This window comes from Plecotus auritus, assembly GCF_963455305.1.
Source record: "Plecotus auritus genome assembly, chromosome: 3".
Lineage (NCBI taxonomy): Eukaryota > Metazoa > Chordata > Mammalia > Chiroptera > Vespertilionidae > Plecotus > Plecotus auritus.
The window spans coordinates 219,130,154-219,143,988 of record NC_137772.1 but is presented as its reverse complement, the minus strand read 5'-3'; the positions used below and the strand labels follow the sequence as shown (position 1 = coordinate 219,143,988).

General features: G+C 55.1%; 1 protein-coding gene across 1 annotated transcript in view; it reads left to right on the top strand.

The window, feature by feature from the left end:
• MYH9 (myosin heavy chain 9) overlaps positions 1–13,835 on the top strand; it is a 90,150-nt gene that overhangs the window by 58,519 nt on the left and 17,796 nt on the right. Inside the window, exons 11-22 of the mRNA XM_080659421.1 lie at positions 159–277; positions 2,125–2,277; positions 3,498–3,671; positions 5,027–5,200; positions 7,304–7,418; positions 9,395–9,588; positions 9,901–10,022; positions 10,755–10,824; positions 11,539–11,699; positions 12,418–12,526; positions 12,926–13,057; positions 13,495–13,701. Coding sequence (XP_080515547.1) covers positions 159–277; positions 2,125–2,277; positions 3,498–3,671; positions 5,027–5,200; positions 7,304–7,418; positions 9,395–9,588; positions 9,901–10,022; positions 10,755–10,824; positions 11,539–11,699; positions 12,418–12,526; positions 12,926–13,057; positions 13,495–13,701 — 1,730 coding nt within the window. The remainder of the gene's footprint in view (positions 1–158; positions 278–2,124; positions 2,278–3,497; positions 3,672–5,026; positions 5,201–7,303; positions 7,419–9,394; positions 9,589–9,900; positions 10,023–10,754; positions 10,825–11,538; positions 11,700–12,417; positions 12,527–12,925; positions 13,058–13,494; positions 13,702–13,835) is intronic.

The window sequence follows — 13,835 nt, the reverse complement described above, 5'->3', positions numbered from 1 at the left end:
GGGTCGAAGGGGAAGGCTCCCGAGGCAGCTGTCCTGGTGGTGCTGGCTCAGTTACCACCACAGCTTTCTTCTCACTACCAGGCTCGGCAGAGGGACTTGTTCTCGAGTTTCATTAAAACTTTTTTTCTCCTCCCCTCCTTCTCTTTGAAAAATACCAGCTGCCCAAAAAGTGTCCCACCTCTTGGGTATCAATGTGACTGATTTCACCAGAGGAATCCTCACCCCTCGCATCAAGGTGGGACGGGATTATGTCCAGAAGGCGCAGACTAAGGAACAGGTATGCATGCCCGCTGGCAGCAGGGTTGGGCCGCCGCCTCAGCGAGGGTCCTGGCAGGGGCCAGTTTGAGGGCTGCTCTGGGCCATCCTGTGTTAGGCACTGTCTCATGGGTTCCCTCATTCAGTCCTCACATCAGCTCTGAGAACAAGGTCATGTTTACTCCATTAAGAACAGGAGCCCTAGCCAAAACCGGTTTGGCTCAGTGGATAGAGCGTCAGCCTGCGGACTGAAAGGTCCCAGGTTCGATTCTGGTCAAGGGCGTGTGCCTTGGTTGCGGGCACGTCCCCAGTAGGGGGTGTGCAGGAGGCAGCTGATCGATGTTTCTCTCTCATCGATGTTTCTAACTCTCTATCCCTCTCCCTTCCTCTCTGTAAAAAATCAATAAAATATATTTAAAAAAAAAAGAACACGAGCCCTAGCCGGTTCGGCTCAGTGGATAGAGCACTGGCCTGCAGACTGAAAGGTCCCGGGTTCAATTCCGGTCAAGGGCACATGCCCAGGTTACAGCCTCCATCCCCAGTAGGGAGTGTGCAGGAGGCAGCCGATCAATGATTCTCTCTCATCACTGATGTTTCTATCCTTCTCTCCCTCTCCCTTCCCTTCTGAAATCAATAAAATATATATATATTTTAAAAGAACATGAGGAAGCTAACTCTGAGAAGTTCATAACATTTCCCAGGCCACTTGCCTCTGCATCAAGCCAATGCTTAGAATGATTGGTCAGCGAGGACATAGGCCTGTCCACTCTGGTCTAAAGCGAGAACTTGATGTTTCTGGTGCCAGGGTGGCGGTGGCCACCACCATCCCTGAGGTCCATGCCAAGCGGCTGTCTCTCCACCACCTGCTGTCTTGCTGCCTGTGGTGAGAGACGGGCAGGCCTTCCCTCTGCTGCGCCTCCCGGCTGTGCCCGCCTCCCCGGGAGCTGAGGTCCTTCCCAGCCAGGACCGCTGCTCCCCTCTGTTGGCGGTTTCCAGTTTCTGTAGTGGCGATAGGCGTTTTTAAGGTGCTACTCTCATCTCTCAGAAATATTTTGAAGTTCAAGTTGATTCGTCCTTTTCCCAGAGTGCCGTGCTCCAATCCTCGCGCTGGTGGCCGACAGCCTGCGGGTGATTCTCTGCAGAGAGAGCCAAGGACATTGTTTTCGAAAGGCGGCCTGCGTAATCATTACCAACTGTTCCATTTCCTTAGTAGTTAGGACCTTTGTTTTTTTATTACGAAAATGCTACACAAACAAACACTTAAGATTGGGGAAATACAGAGAAGTCTAGAGAGGGAACTAATCTGCCCTCGCTGGTCACTGACAGTCATTGGGCAGCCTGTTATTTCCTGCAAGGCCTTTCCTTCTTTTCATTTCAAACTTAGTTGTCACCCTGGCTTTTTATTATGGACTTTTCCAACATTTGCAGGCAAAGTAGGGAGGGCAGTGTGATGAGCCCCTTGAGCCCATCACACAGGCAGCTTCAAGGGTGACTAACTCATGGCCAGTCTTGGCTCACCGTTCATCTTATCTGCGCCTCCACTCCCCACCCCCCACATTACTTGAAACAAATCTCAGACGGCTTGGCATTTCTTGGAGGTACTTCAGTATGTCCCCATTTATTTTACAAAGGTCTTTGCGGATGTCTTTCTAAGTTACTGTGTCCGAATTGTTGGATAGTCAGGTTGTTTCAGCTCTTCGTCGTCGTGAATAATGTTGCGGTGAACATGTTTGTGCGCACGAAGCTTTTTCTCCTTTTTAGGGCTGTTTCTCTGGGGGAGGGCCCTGCAGGTGAAATTCCTGGGGCAAAGGGTTCAGGTTTCAAGGCTCCTTGTATCTGACGCTCCGTCCGCTGGTGTTCCTCCCCCAGGCTGACTTTGCCATTGAGGCCTTGGCCAAGGCCACCTACGAGCGCATGTTCCGCTGGCTGGTGCTGCGCATCAACAAGGCCCTGGACAAGACCAAGCGGCAGGGCGCCTCATTCATCGGGATCCTGGACATTGCCGGCTTCGAGATCTTCGATGTGAGCTTCTCCCTGCTGCCCTCATGTCCTCCTCGCCACCTCCTTGGCCTCTGGCTCCTTCTCCTTGTCTGTGAATCCTCTTTCTGCTGGGTCCACAGCAACCGAAGTTGGCCATCTCCTTCCTAGCATTGGGCATATTTTAAGCTGAAACAGGCATGCCCTTTGCCAACCGGAAATGCTGGAGAGCCCTGGCTGGTTTGGCTCAGTGGATAGAGCATCGGCCCGTGGACTGAAGGGTCCCAGGTTCAATTCTGGTCAAGGGCATGTATCTCGGTTGCAGGTTGATCCCTGGCCCTGGTCAGGGTGTGGGAGGGAGGCAGCCAATCGATGTGTCTCTCTCACATGGATGTTTCTCTTTCTGCTCTTCCCCTCCCTCCTTCTCTCTAAAAATCAATGGGAAAATATCCTCGGGTATTTTGTTGTCTTAACAACAACAAAAGAAATGCTGCAGAGAATGGGACTTTTAGCTGGCGTCCTGGGGGGCTTCTTGGGCAGGTCTTTCTGTGGATTTATTCTTCTAGCAAATCTTTATTGAACTGTGGGACAAGACATTGCCCCAGCCCATAAATACTTTGAGCCCTCGTAGGAAAAAGCTGATAGTTATGGTAAATCAGAGGTTCTTAACCCGGGGGCCCATGGTAGATTCCAGAGGAACCAGGCCCTTGGGTGGGGTAAACATTACCTCTATTTTTCACCAGCCTCTCTTTGAAATGACACATTTTTTCCATTGTGAACTGAGCAAACTGCACAGACCACAGCTGCACTGGGAGTAGGTTTTCCTATGTTGCGGTTGTGAGAGATGTTGTAATATGGTGTATGTTCATTTCTACTTCAAAACTTTATAAGAGTTACCAACCCCTGTGCTTGTTAATAAAGAAGCATAATGTATTAGTGTGTCTCAGTATTTTGATAATTACACTTTAACATAACTTCTTTCTTTCATAATTTATCTATTTTATGCGTTTTAAAATATTATTCTTAGAAGGGCTTGACTAGGCTGCTAGGGAGGTCCTCGGGCCTCAGAAAATGAAGAACCTCTGCTGCTGGTATGATAAGGGAAGGCCCCTCATCACTTAGGCTCCACAGGGGCAGCATTGAGGTGACACAGCCGGTCCTTCCTGAATCCCTGTTCCACTCCTTCCCAAGGGGCGTGGGCATGGCCCATGGTGGGTGTGGGCCCACGGTGGGCGGCCCCCTGACATTGCTCTCCCTCCTTGCAGCTGAACTCCTTCGAGCAGCTCTGCATCAACTACACCAACGAGAAGCTGCAGCAGCTGTTCAACCACACCATGTTCATCCTGGAGCAGGAGGAGTACCAGCGTGAGGGCATCGAGTGGAACTTCATCGACTTCGGGCTCGATCTGCAGCCCTGCATCGACCTCATTGAGAAGCCAGTAAGAGCCATCCCTGCTCGGATCTCAGACCTGGCCTGGCCGCGCTCCTTCCCTCTGGGGACCCTGTTCTCACCTCCCACCCATGCTGGTTGTGGGTGTCTAGTCCCTCTACCGTCCGAGCCACCTGGAGGCATAAGCTCTGGGCTTAGATCTGGTGCCTGGCGGCCTGGGGCAGCTGCTGACCAGGTGTGGATGGGGCTGGTGCCTGGGTTTCCTGTCTTCAGCCCCAGAAGACCACCCAGTATCTGCTCGAGGGGTGAGCTCAACAAGCCTTTCTTTGTCCTAAAGAAAGAGGCAGGCTTTTATGCAGCGAGTCCTAGCCCCAGGTGCTTTCGCTGTGTGGGGTTGTGTGGACCCAGAGTGCTGAGTGCTGCTTCTGGCACACGCTGAGGCTCCATCCGTCCTCTCTCAGGACTGACCCGGCCCTGGGCTCCTGTCCCACAGCACTGACTGTCGGTGGATGCAGCAGCTAGAAAGCCCTTCCCCTTTGCCGGCAGCTTCCACGGAGAGCTCCACCCGGTGCGGTGGGTTAGGTTTCAGGGCTGTGCCTTCTGGAGCCCGAGCTGTTTCTGTTTGTGGATTATGTCTTGATGAGGGTTCCGTGCCCTGAACGCACGTTCTCCCCGAATCCTGGGCTGCTCCAGAATGTGTGCGTCAGACTGACACTGAAGTGTTAAGTGCTCAGAAGGCCTGGGAAGGGGTTTGTGCATTTTTAGAGTGTTACTCAAAGGTGGGGTTTGAAACTCTCCATAATCCTGGCATGGAACAGTTTACTTTTGTGATGAGTTTTTTTGGGATGAGTTGGTGGTATTCGGTTGAGTTTTCCAGTGAACAAGAGCCATCTGGCTTTGCGTCTTGTCAGCAGTCTCCACCGTGTACTCTGTTCGGACTGCTCGGGGGCTCTGCCGCACTTTCTCTTCCTAAAAGTCACGTCTCACCACATGGTTGTGCAGACAGAGCGTGGGGGTGATGTCGCAGAGTGACTGACTCCAGGGCTGGGGCGCCAGTTGAGGTGCAGCCCCTGAGCACATGGATCGGGGTCTGCACAGTCCATGAAGCTCAGCAGGTGATTTCAGAGCACTGGCATGGAGAATCCCTGTGATGGATCATTGGATTGAGGTGTGTTGGCCACAGCCTGGACCTCAGAAGTTTCTCTTTAAATTAGAATCCTTACATGGAGTGCTTTCAGTAATGCTCCTTTTTTTCCCCTTTGGGAGAAGTGTGCCCACCTTCTGGTGAGATTTCTGGGGGTTCTGAAAACTCCCAGATACCCCAGGCTTTGGCCTCTTGTGAGGGCAGGGGTGGGGTGGGGCTCCCAGGTCACGCTTACCTGGGCGATGCTGTGCTTCCTCCAGGCAGGCCCCCCTGGCATCCTGGCCCTGCTGGATGAGGAGTGCTGGTTCCCCAAAGCCACCGACAAGAGCTTTGTGGAGAAGGTGGTGCAGGAGCAGGGCACCCACCCCAAGTTCCAGAAGCCCAAGCAGCTGAAGGACAAAGCTGATTTCTGCATCATCCACTATGCCGGCAAGGTGAGGGGGGCGCGCACAGGAGGGGCGGCTGGGCCTTCTCAGGAGGGTGGAAGGGACTCCAGGACCACGAGCCAGGCAGCCCCAGGTCAGGGAAGGGGCGGAGTGTTCTCGTCCGAGTGTCGCGTCTGATAATGTGCTGGTGGCAGTAGTCAACACTCACACAGCTGTCGCGCCTTGCAAAGCCCGGTCACATGCTGCACCTCATCAGAAGCTCCCGCCATCCTGTAAGGCACTGAGGCGTAATGCTCTCTGTGTTGTTATTAGGCGCGTTTTCCCGGTGTGGATGTGACATTTGTGCTAAAGGCACGGGCTCTGGAGTTTGAGTTAGAGCTCTGCTGCTGTGTGGCTTTTGGCTCCTCATCCTCTCTGCGCCTTGATTGTCTCATCTGGAAAATGGGGGTGACTCCCACCTTACAGGGTCACATCTGTAAGCCTGTGGAGCTTAGCACTGGGCACAGGTCAGTGCTCTAGGGCAGGGCCTCTCAGCGTCCGCACTAGCAGTCGTTATTGTCGGGGGCTGTCTTGTGCTTTGTAGGATGTTTACCAGCATCCCCGCTTCTTCCCACCAGAGGTCAGTAGCACCCTCCTACAGCAGAAATGTCTCCAGACCTTGCCAAACGGTCATTATGGTGCAGGTGCGGGTGTGGTTGAGTGGTGAAAGCTTTGTTATTGCCAACGTGACCCGGTGAGGAGAGCCCTGGGCTTTCACAGCCCTGCTCCTGAGCCACACACGTCCACGCCTGCTGCTCCGGCACGTGGCCCCACTGCCCAGCCCTCCGACTTCGCTCCTCACGTTCCTAAGGCTGCTGAAGCAACTCTTGACTCTAACCTACCCATTAATAAAAGACAAAAACACTGTTCCTACAGCTACTAAGGTGATGCCCCTGAGCCTGTACCCCTGCTTCCGCCTCTGTTAGCAGAGACCGCACAGGCTTTTGTTGCAGCGTTATCATGCAAAAACCAGGGCACACCTGAACCCCATTGGGGGGTCTGCATGATGATGAAACTGGCTGTGTGCACCCACCCCTGGGCACCTGGACTGTGCCACAGCAGCTAAGAGGACCAGCAGGCTGGCTGTGCCCAGGTGGCCAGGACACCGGCCTGGGGTTTGTCATCTCCCGGGACGTAACTCTGCTCCTAGGGAAAAAGAAGCCACGTCACCATGTCGTCGGCAGTAGTGCACGTGACTGGGCCGTGGTGTGGGCTGGACAGAGGGGACCAGGGTGGCCTGCTGTTCTGCTCTTACTGTTCTGGGGTCTTTGCAATGAAGATACAACATGTTACTTGTATTTTTAAGAACATATTTCAGAAAAGATGAGAATATATGCTCATTAGAGAAAACTTGGACATTCTGAAAAGACAAAAAGCAAAAATGTCCTATTACCAAAAAGTAATATTAAACATTTTGGTATATGTCTTTCTGGGATATTTCTTTATTGTCATACTAGAGGTCCGGTGCACGAATCCGTGCACTGGTGGGGTCCCTCAGCCTGGCCTGAGCCCTCTCCCAATCCAGGGTCCCTTGGAGGATGTCGGAGGCCCGGTGCACGGATTTGGCCTGATCCCTGCAGGCCAGTCTGAGGGACCCCACCAATGCATGAATCCATTCACCAGCCCTCTAATATGCATATAAGATCTTTGGTTAATCTCTTCCTGCCCTTCCCTCTGCCCCCTCCCCTCTGAGATTCATCAGTCTGTTCCATGTTTCCATGCCTGTGTGTTGAGGGTCTGCTCCCTGGTGGTCAGTGCACGTCATAGCTACCAGTCGACTGGTCACTTAGGCTTTTATATATATAGATTACCTAAAAAATGAAACTAAAAAAACCCACCCAGAATATTCTGTTGTGTAGCTGCAGGATAGTTTTCTTAGTTCGGTTTGCTGGGTAGTTGCGTTGTTTTAAATAGTTTGCTCTCTGTGTAACACCTCAGGAAACATCTTACTTGCTAGTCCCTTGCCCTTGTCACTCATCATTTCCTTCTTAGGGATAGAAACACCAGGTCAAGGGTGTTCATGTGTTTTAACTTTTTCACACGTGTCCTCTGAGAGGCTGTGGTGCTCACGTCCCCAGAGCAGCCTGTGACTCAGGACTCTGGCCCTTGCAGGTGGATTACAAAGCCGACGAGTGGCTGATGAAGAACATGGACCCCCTGAATGACAACATCGCCACGCTCCTGCACCAGTCCTCAGACAAGTTCGTCTCGGAGCTGTGGAAGGATGGTATGCCCTTTGCCCCCACCCCGTCTCCCTGTGGCTGCAGCTGGGCTCTCCCCACCTTTGCAGTGGCTGAGCCACAAAACAAGGGGTGCATCTCCACCTGACACAGGCCGCGGGGGGGATTGTAGCGCCCATGACAGTGTCTCTTGGAGCCGAAGGGGTGAGGCTGCCCTTGAGTGCCCTTGAGCGTGCTGCATAGCCACTTCCTCTCAGGGCTTTGCTGTCCGCAGGCAAGCCACAGCGCTTTCCTCGTGTGGGAAGGCACAGGTGGCCCGAAGCCCGGCCATGCAGGTTCCTGTCCGCGCCTCCCTGCGCTGCCGCCTCTTGGATAGGCTGGTGGTTTGGAGCTGTGCTTTCTCACGGTCCTGTCGGTCTCTCCTCCCTCTGCCTGGGTTTTGCTTTAACCTCTCTGTTGCAGAGATGCAGAGCACTCAGAGAGCCTATTTCTATCAACGCTTTCCCATTCTCCACCTAGAACCAGGTGACTGGCCACCCGGAGTGGCGGCCCTTGTGTGTGGTGCATCCAGGGCTGTGGCAAGTGCTTCTGCTGCGTCGTCCTGCCCTGCCCGTTGGCTCTCCTGCCTGACTGCCCCGCCCTGGTCCGCCCGGCCTTGTGGGAAGGCTCCCCCCATCGCAGGCCCCTGGTAGAGAACCAGCCAAATCAGGAGACCTCACGTTACAGATCTTAAAGGACAAAATGTTTAAAAACCCATATGCTCCTCAGAGTTCCACTTGGCTGGCGTTTGAAGGTGGCGTCTTACTGCTTGAACGGCTGCAGGGGTCTCAGCATGAGGTGTAGGTGTGACGCTGCCTGTGCATGTGCCTCTGAAATAAAACGGCATCTGTGTGTTCCTTCACCAAGCACTCCAGAAGCCCCCGCACCTGCCTCCAGGGGCAGCACAGGCCCACAGAAAGCCAGTTATTGTGGGGCATATTTGATCTTCCTCTGGGCAAGCTGAGTGGCCCTGGGTGTAGAAGGTCAAAAATGCCTCCCATTTTAATTGGTTCATCGGGTCCATCCTCACTCCTGGCTTCTGTCTTGAGTTTCTGTCCTCCTTGCTGTCTTCACATAAATAATTGAGATCTGGCCATAAAGGAATAGGGAACAGACTGTCACAGAATTCTTAACCTTTGCATCTTGCAGCGGAAGGCTTCCAGTTTAACATTGGCTCTGGCTTAACCCTGACCTCAGGTCGCTGGCTGCTTTGGGTTCATTTGTTGTTTTGTTTGTGCCGTGGAGGAAGCAGTTCATTTCATCGCTTCTGCGCATGCGTCACGGTGACAAGGGCAACTCCTCAGAGGGTTGGTGCAGATGATAAAGACCCTTGAGCTCAGAGACAGAGCAAGTCGCAGAGTGCGAGGAATCTTGAGTGGAACGGGCACAGTTGGTTGTGGTTCTGTGGAGGACTCCACTTCTGACGCCACCACGCAGCTCTAGGCCCCGGGTTCAGAGAGCGCTGCCTGGGCGATCCCAGATGGCGAACCATGAGTGCTGTAGACGATGGCACGTAGCTCTGGTGCCCCCACCTGCCTCCTAGGCCCATGCTCAGGTAAAGGGCAATGGAATTCAGGATACTGATTTTTTTCCCCAACTATGACCATAGGACTACGGGATCCTGTAAGACAAGTTTTCACACCACCCAGAGCCAGGGAGGGATAGCTAGGCTCGCTGTTCCAAACACAGTGCGAGCTTTTTTGTGTCTCCGGGAATAGCTGCTACAGTGGGCTGAGGATAGGTGATGTGGACAGAGCTTATGGCTGCTGCCAGGAGAGACCAGTCGCAGCGGTTTTCAGCCCTTCCCCCTTTCCTGCTTCCTGCTCATGAGGTCAAGTGTGCTCATCATTGGGGATGACTGTGGACTAAGCAGAAAGGCTCCTGCTGCTCTGTAGTCTCACATCTTTTTCTGTCCAGATGTCTGTCTCTTTCCTGCCCTGCGGGGACCACCGGGTACTCACGTGCTTTTGCGTGGTCTCTGCAGTGGACCGCATCATCGGCCTGGACCAGGTGGCCGGCATGTCAGAGACGGCGCTGCCCGGGGCCTTCAAGACGCGGAAGGGCATGTTCCGCACCGTGGGGCAGCTCTACAAGGAGCAGCTGGCCAAGCTGATGGCCACGCTGCGGAACACCAACCCCAACTTCGTCCGCTGCATCATCCCCAACCACGAGAAGAAGGTGCGGGTCCCTCCCTGGTCTGTCTCCCCAGCAGCAGCGGTTCCTCCCCGACAGCACATGGAGCGCCCGTGGTGAAGCCCATCGGCAGGCTGACTCGGGGCTCCCCAGGGGGTGGGCTGCATTTGAAGTCGCATTGCTGCCTGGTGGCGCTGTCTCATAGCCTCTCCAGGACTTGCATCATGTAACAGCATCAAAGCCCGTGGACTTCTGGGACTCCTGAGGCTTTGGCCCTGTTGAGTCGGAGGGGACCCCCACCCGTCTCCGTGAGTTCCTAGGCACAGCAGCAAGACCACATGCATGTGTTTTCTCTAGGCTGGCAAACTGGATCCCCACCTGGTGCTGGACCAGCTGCGCTGCAACGGGGTTCTCGAGGGCATTCGGATCTGCCGCCAGGGCTTCCCCAACCGGGTGGTCTTCCAGGAGTTCCGGCAGAGGTGAGCGGGGCCTGCAGCCCCTCCCACAGGGCCCTCCAGCCAGGAAGCCTCTTCCTCGGCCACCGAGCGCCGAGGTCAGGACAGCTCCTCACATGCTCCTTCTCTGCTCCACCCTCTACGTGGAAAAGGATTTCCCTGCTTTTCTTACGAAAGTAATCTTGTTGGCTTTCACGCCTAGCGATTGCGGGGCCTGGCACTGTTTGCCCCAGTTAGAGGCGCTGTGCAATTTACAGAGGTCAGCCAGAGACTTGGGCGTTAAAGGAACGTTAGGACACGGAAGTCATAGAACACTGCAGCTTCCCGTCATGTGTGCGGAGAGGAGCGTTAATGACACTGTCCTATTTGCCTAATGACTGTGTTTAGTGACAGTTGCTATCCATCCTGTGTATTGGCAGTGCCCAGCAGCATCTCAGGAAGAGATGAGTGGCCTTCTGGGGTTATAGACGTGGATACCGGGCAATTAGCAATCAGTAAGCCCAACTAAAGCTCACCCTTGAGTGAGTTAAATAGTCCACCGTGAGTTTTTATTCAGTTGCGGGGAAATGCCGAGGCTTCCTGTGCCATTCAGCCTAAGAAAGGGGCAGGGTGGGGTTCTCCAGATACCTTCTTTCCTCGAAACGTGAAAGGAACTCTACGTCTGCCACACTGTTGGGGTGGCCCTCTCTCACGGGTGTTCCAGGCCACATGCATTGAAGCAAGGGATGAATGACCGGCTTCTCTTCTCTTCCTTAGATACGAAATCCTGACGCCCAATTCCATCCCTAAGGGCTTCATGGATGGGAAGCAGGCGTGTGTGCTCATGGTGAGTGGAGCTCCCTCTGCTTGGAAGGGCCTTTGGCTGGTGCGCGCCCACATGGCCAGTGCCCGTCTGACGGGGCGGTACCCGGTGGGTCAGGTGGCGCCCATGCTCTGTTGGCCATCCAGAGCTCCAGGTCCCGTTCTGCCAGGTTCACTCTGCAGTCTCTAATTCCCACAGCTCTCCTGTGAGGAAGGTGTTACTATTTGCTCTGTCGTTGGCTCTTTTTATGTTTTAATGAAAACACCCCCATTCTATAGCTTAGGAGACATGAGCCCATAGAGGGGAAGGCCCAGGATCGCCTCCTATTGAACCTGGGCCTGGCCCGTTCTGGAGTGTGTGCTCCTCTCCGTGACCACGATGATGGTGCTTGGTTGCAGGGGGGCAGCCTGGGCTTTTGAAGAGCATGACTGTAGTATGCAGAGGCGGGGGAGGGGGGGAGGAAGAGAGGGGTTCACATTCCCTTTAATGCTGAAGCTCTGTGTTTTCCTCCAGTCTGACTCGCAACCCTGCCCCATGCTGGAACCCACCTGCCCCTCTTCCTAGCATCCCCCTGGGCCCCAGGCTAAGCAGAGAAGCAGAAGCTCTAGGACTGACCCTGTCTTACCCCTACCCCTCCACACACACACACACACACTCCCCACCCGAAACAGGCTCTCAGCGTTCACTGATCGAGGGCTCTGGGTGGCACGCAGTACATGGCCTGCTCTCTCCCGTTAGATCAAAGCCTTGGAGCTGGACAGCAACCTGTACCGCATCGGCCAGAGCAAGGTCTTCTTCCGGGCCGGCGTCCTGGCCCACCTGGAGGAGGAGAGGGACCTGAAGATCACTGATGTCATCATCGGGTTCCAGGCCTGCTGCAGGGGCTACCTGGCCAGAAAGTGAGTTCCAGAGACACCAGCCTCCCCTAGCCTGCCCTGCACTCGGCCTTTCGAACCCTCCTGGAGCAGAGGGCACCTTAGGAAACTGGCCTGGGAGCTCTCATTCCAGTCAGGTGTCTGCCTAAGGGAGGCCCAGGTGGATTTCCGCCTGATGTTTAAAGTGACCAGGTTGACAGGTGGTGAGTGTGCTTGGATTTGCCTGCCTGGAAGGCTCCCGCTCACTGGGTATTTCCTGCTGTGTCCCTCATGTGGGGATGACACCCGGAGCCTGGCTGTCCCCAGAGCACTCTGAGTTCCCAGGGGAGGAGCCGCCCTTGGAGCTCACCTGCTGCAGGACATTGGTCTCCTGAGCCCAGGGCTATAGTTCACAGCCTAAGCTCTGAGTGCTGGGAGCCAGAGCCTTCGCTCATCCAGAAGCCCCGCTGGTGGCTGTCTTGAGGGTGGGAAACTGAAGTCAGTATGGCTTGGATCTGCAGTTAGTACCCAAGGTTCTTCCACCTCGTGAAGGAGGGTGGGCCTGTGACCCAGGCCCTTGCCACCCTCTGCAAGGTCACCCATAGGACTCAACCCCAAGGCCAGCCTCTTTCTCTACCTTTCTGTCCTGAGGTGCCCAGGCAGGGGTCATCCCTCCAGAGAAGCTTCTGGGAGCAAGATCAGGACTGACAGGTTAGAGGTCTGTCCCCTGCCTGGAGGTGCTGACTGTGCCGCTTGTCCACAGGGCCTTTGCCAAGCGGCAGCAGCAGCTGACGGCCATGAAGGTCCTGCAGAGGAACTGCGCCGCCTACCTCAAGCTGCGGAACTGGCAGTGGTGGCGGCTCTTCACCAAGGTGGGTCCTGGACGGGCCTCCCGTCGGGGCTCTTGCCCTGAGGGCGCTTTGCCTTCGCCTCCCCGTGCCTGGCAGCATGACTCCAGGGTGGTCCTGCCCATGGGGTCCAGGGGCATGTGAGCAGTGGTGTTTGTCCGGTGTGGATGGCCACGGCCTGCTGATAGGCTGGCCTAGATGGCTCACACAGCAGCTTCCAGGATGGAAAGCCCACCTGCCATGGCCACACGTGTCTTGGGCACTGTCCTCCCAACACATTGATTTCCAGAAAGATTGCCCCCGTGTGTACCCACAGCGTGCGTAGTTACCCCTCACATTTCTGCAGGTGAGGGGAAAGCCTCATGGCTATTGTCTGGACAGTCGTCTTCAGCTGAGCATGTCTGTCTCCATCTCCTCTCCCAGGTCAAGCCGCTGCTGCAGGTGAGCCGCCAGGAAGAGGAGATGATGGCCAAGGAGGAGGAGCTGGTGAAGGTCCGAGAGAAGCAGCTGGCTGCGGAGAACAGGCTCACAGAGATGGAGACCCTGCAGTCCCAGGTGAGTGTCTGTGGCCCCGCCCAGACGGTGCAACTGCCAGTGCTGCCACCTGCTGGCCCCCTGCAGGCGAGGCATGTTCAAGGAGATGTTTCACTAGGAAAATGGTCAGTCTCTCTGTAGACTTCATTCAGTGTTTTGTGATGTAGGGAGGCTGCCCAATGGGATGGGAAGCTCATGAGTGTTGGGTTTGAGGCCCAGCTCCAGCACCTAACCTCTCTGAGCCTGTTTCCTAGGGATCTTGGTGTGCAGCCCCTGTCATAGCAGTAAGGGATGGAGGACATGATAGTTAGACAGTGGCTGGGAACTTAGCACTTCCAAGGTGGAAACCGCTCTTGTCAGCATGGTCCTCCCTCCAAGAAGGCCGAGCTAGGGAACGTCTGCCCTGGAGGGGCTTGAGCAGGCCGAAGGAACTTGCATTTTGCACATGTTGTTTGCAGCTCATGGCAGAGAAGTTGCAGCTGCAGGAGCAGCTGCAGGCAGAAACGGAGCTGTGTGCCGAAGCCGAGGAGCTCCGGGCCCGCCTGACGGCCAAGAAGCAGGAGCTGGAGGAGATTTGCCATGACCTTGAGGCCAGGGTGGAGGAGGAGGAGGAGCGCTGCCAGCACCTGCAGACGGAGAAGAAGAAAATGCAGCAAAATATCCAGGTAACCCAGCTTCGCTCCCTTTGGACACCAGACACGGGGAGGAGGGGACAGGGTGCCGTGAGGAGCAGTGACGCGGGAACTGGAGAGAACACGGAAACGGAAGTGCCGTGGTGGGCCAATCCTCCCCCTTTTGT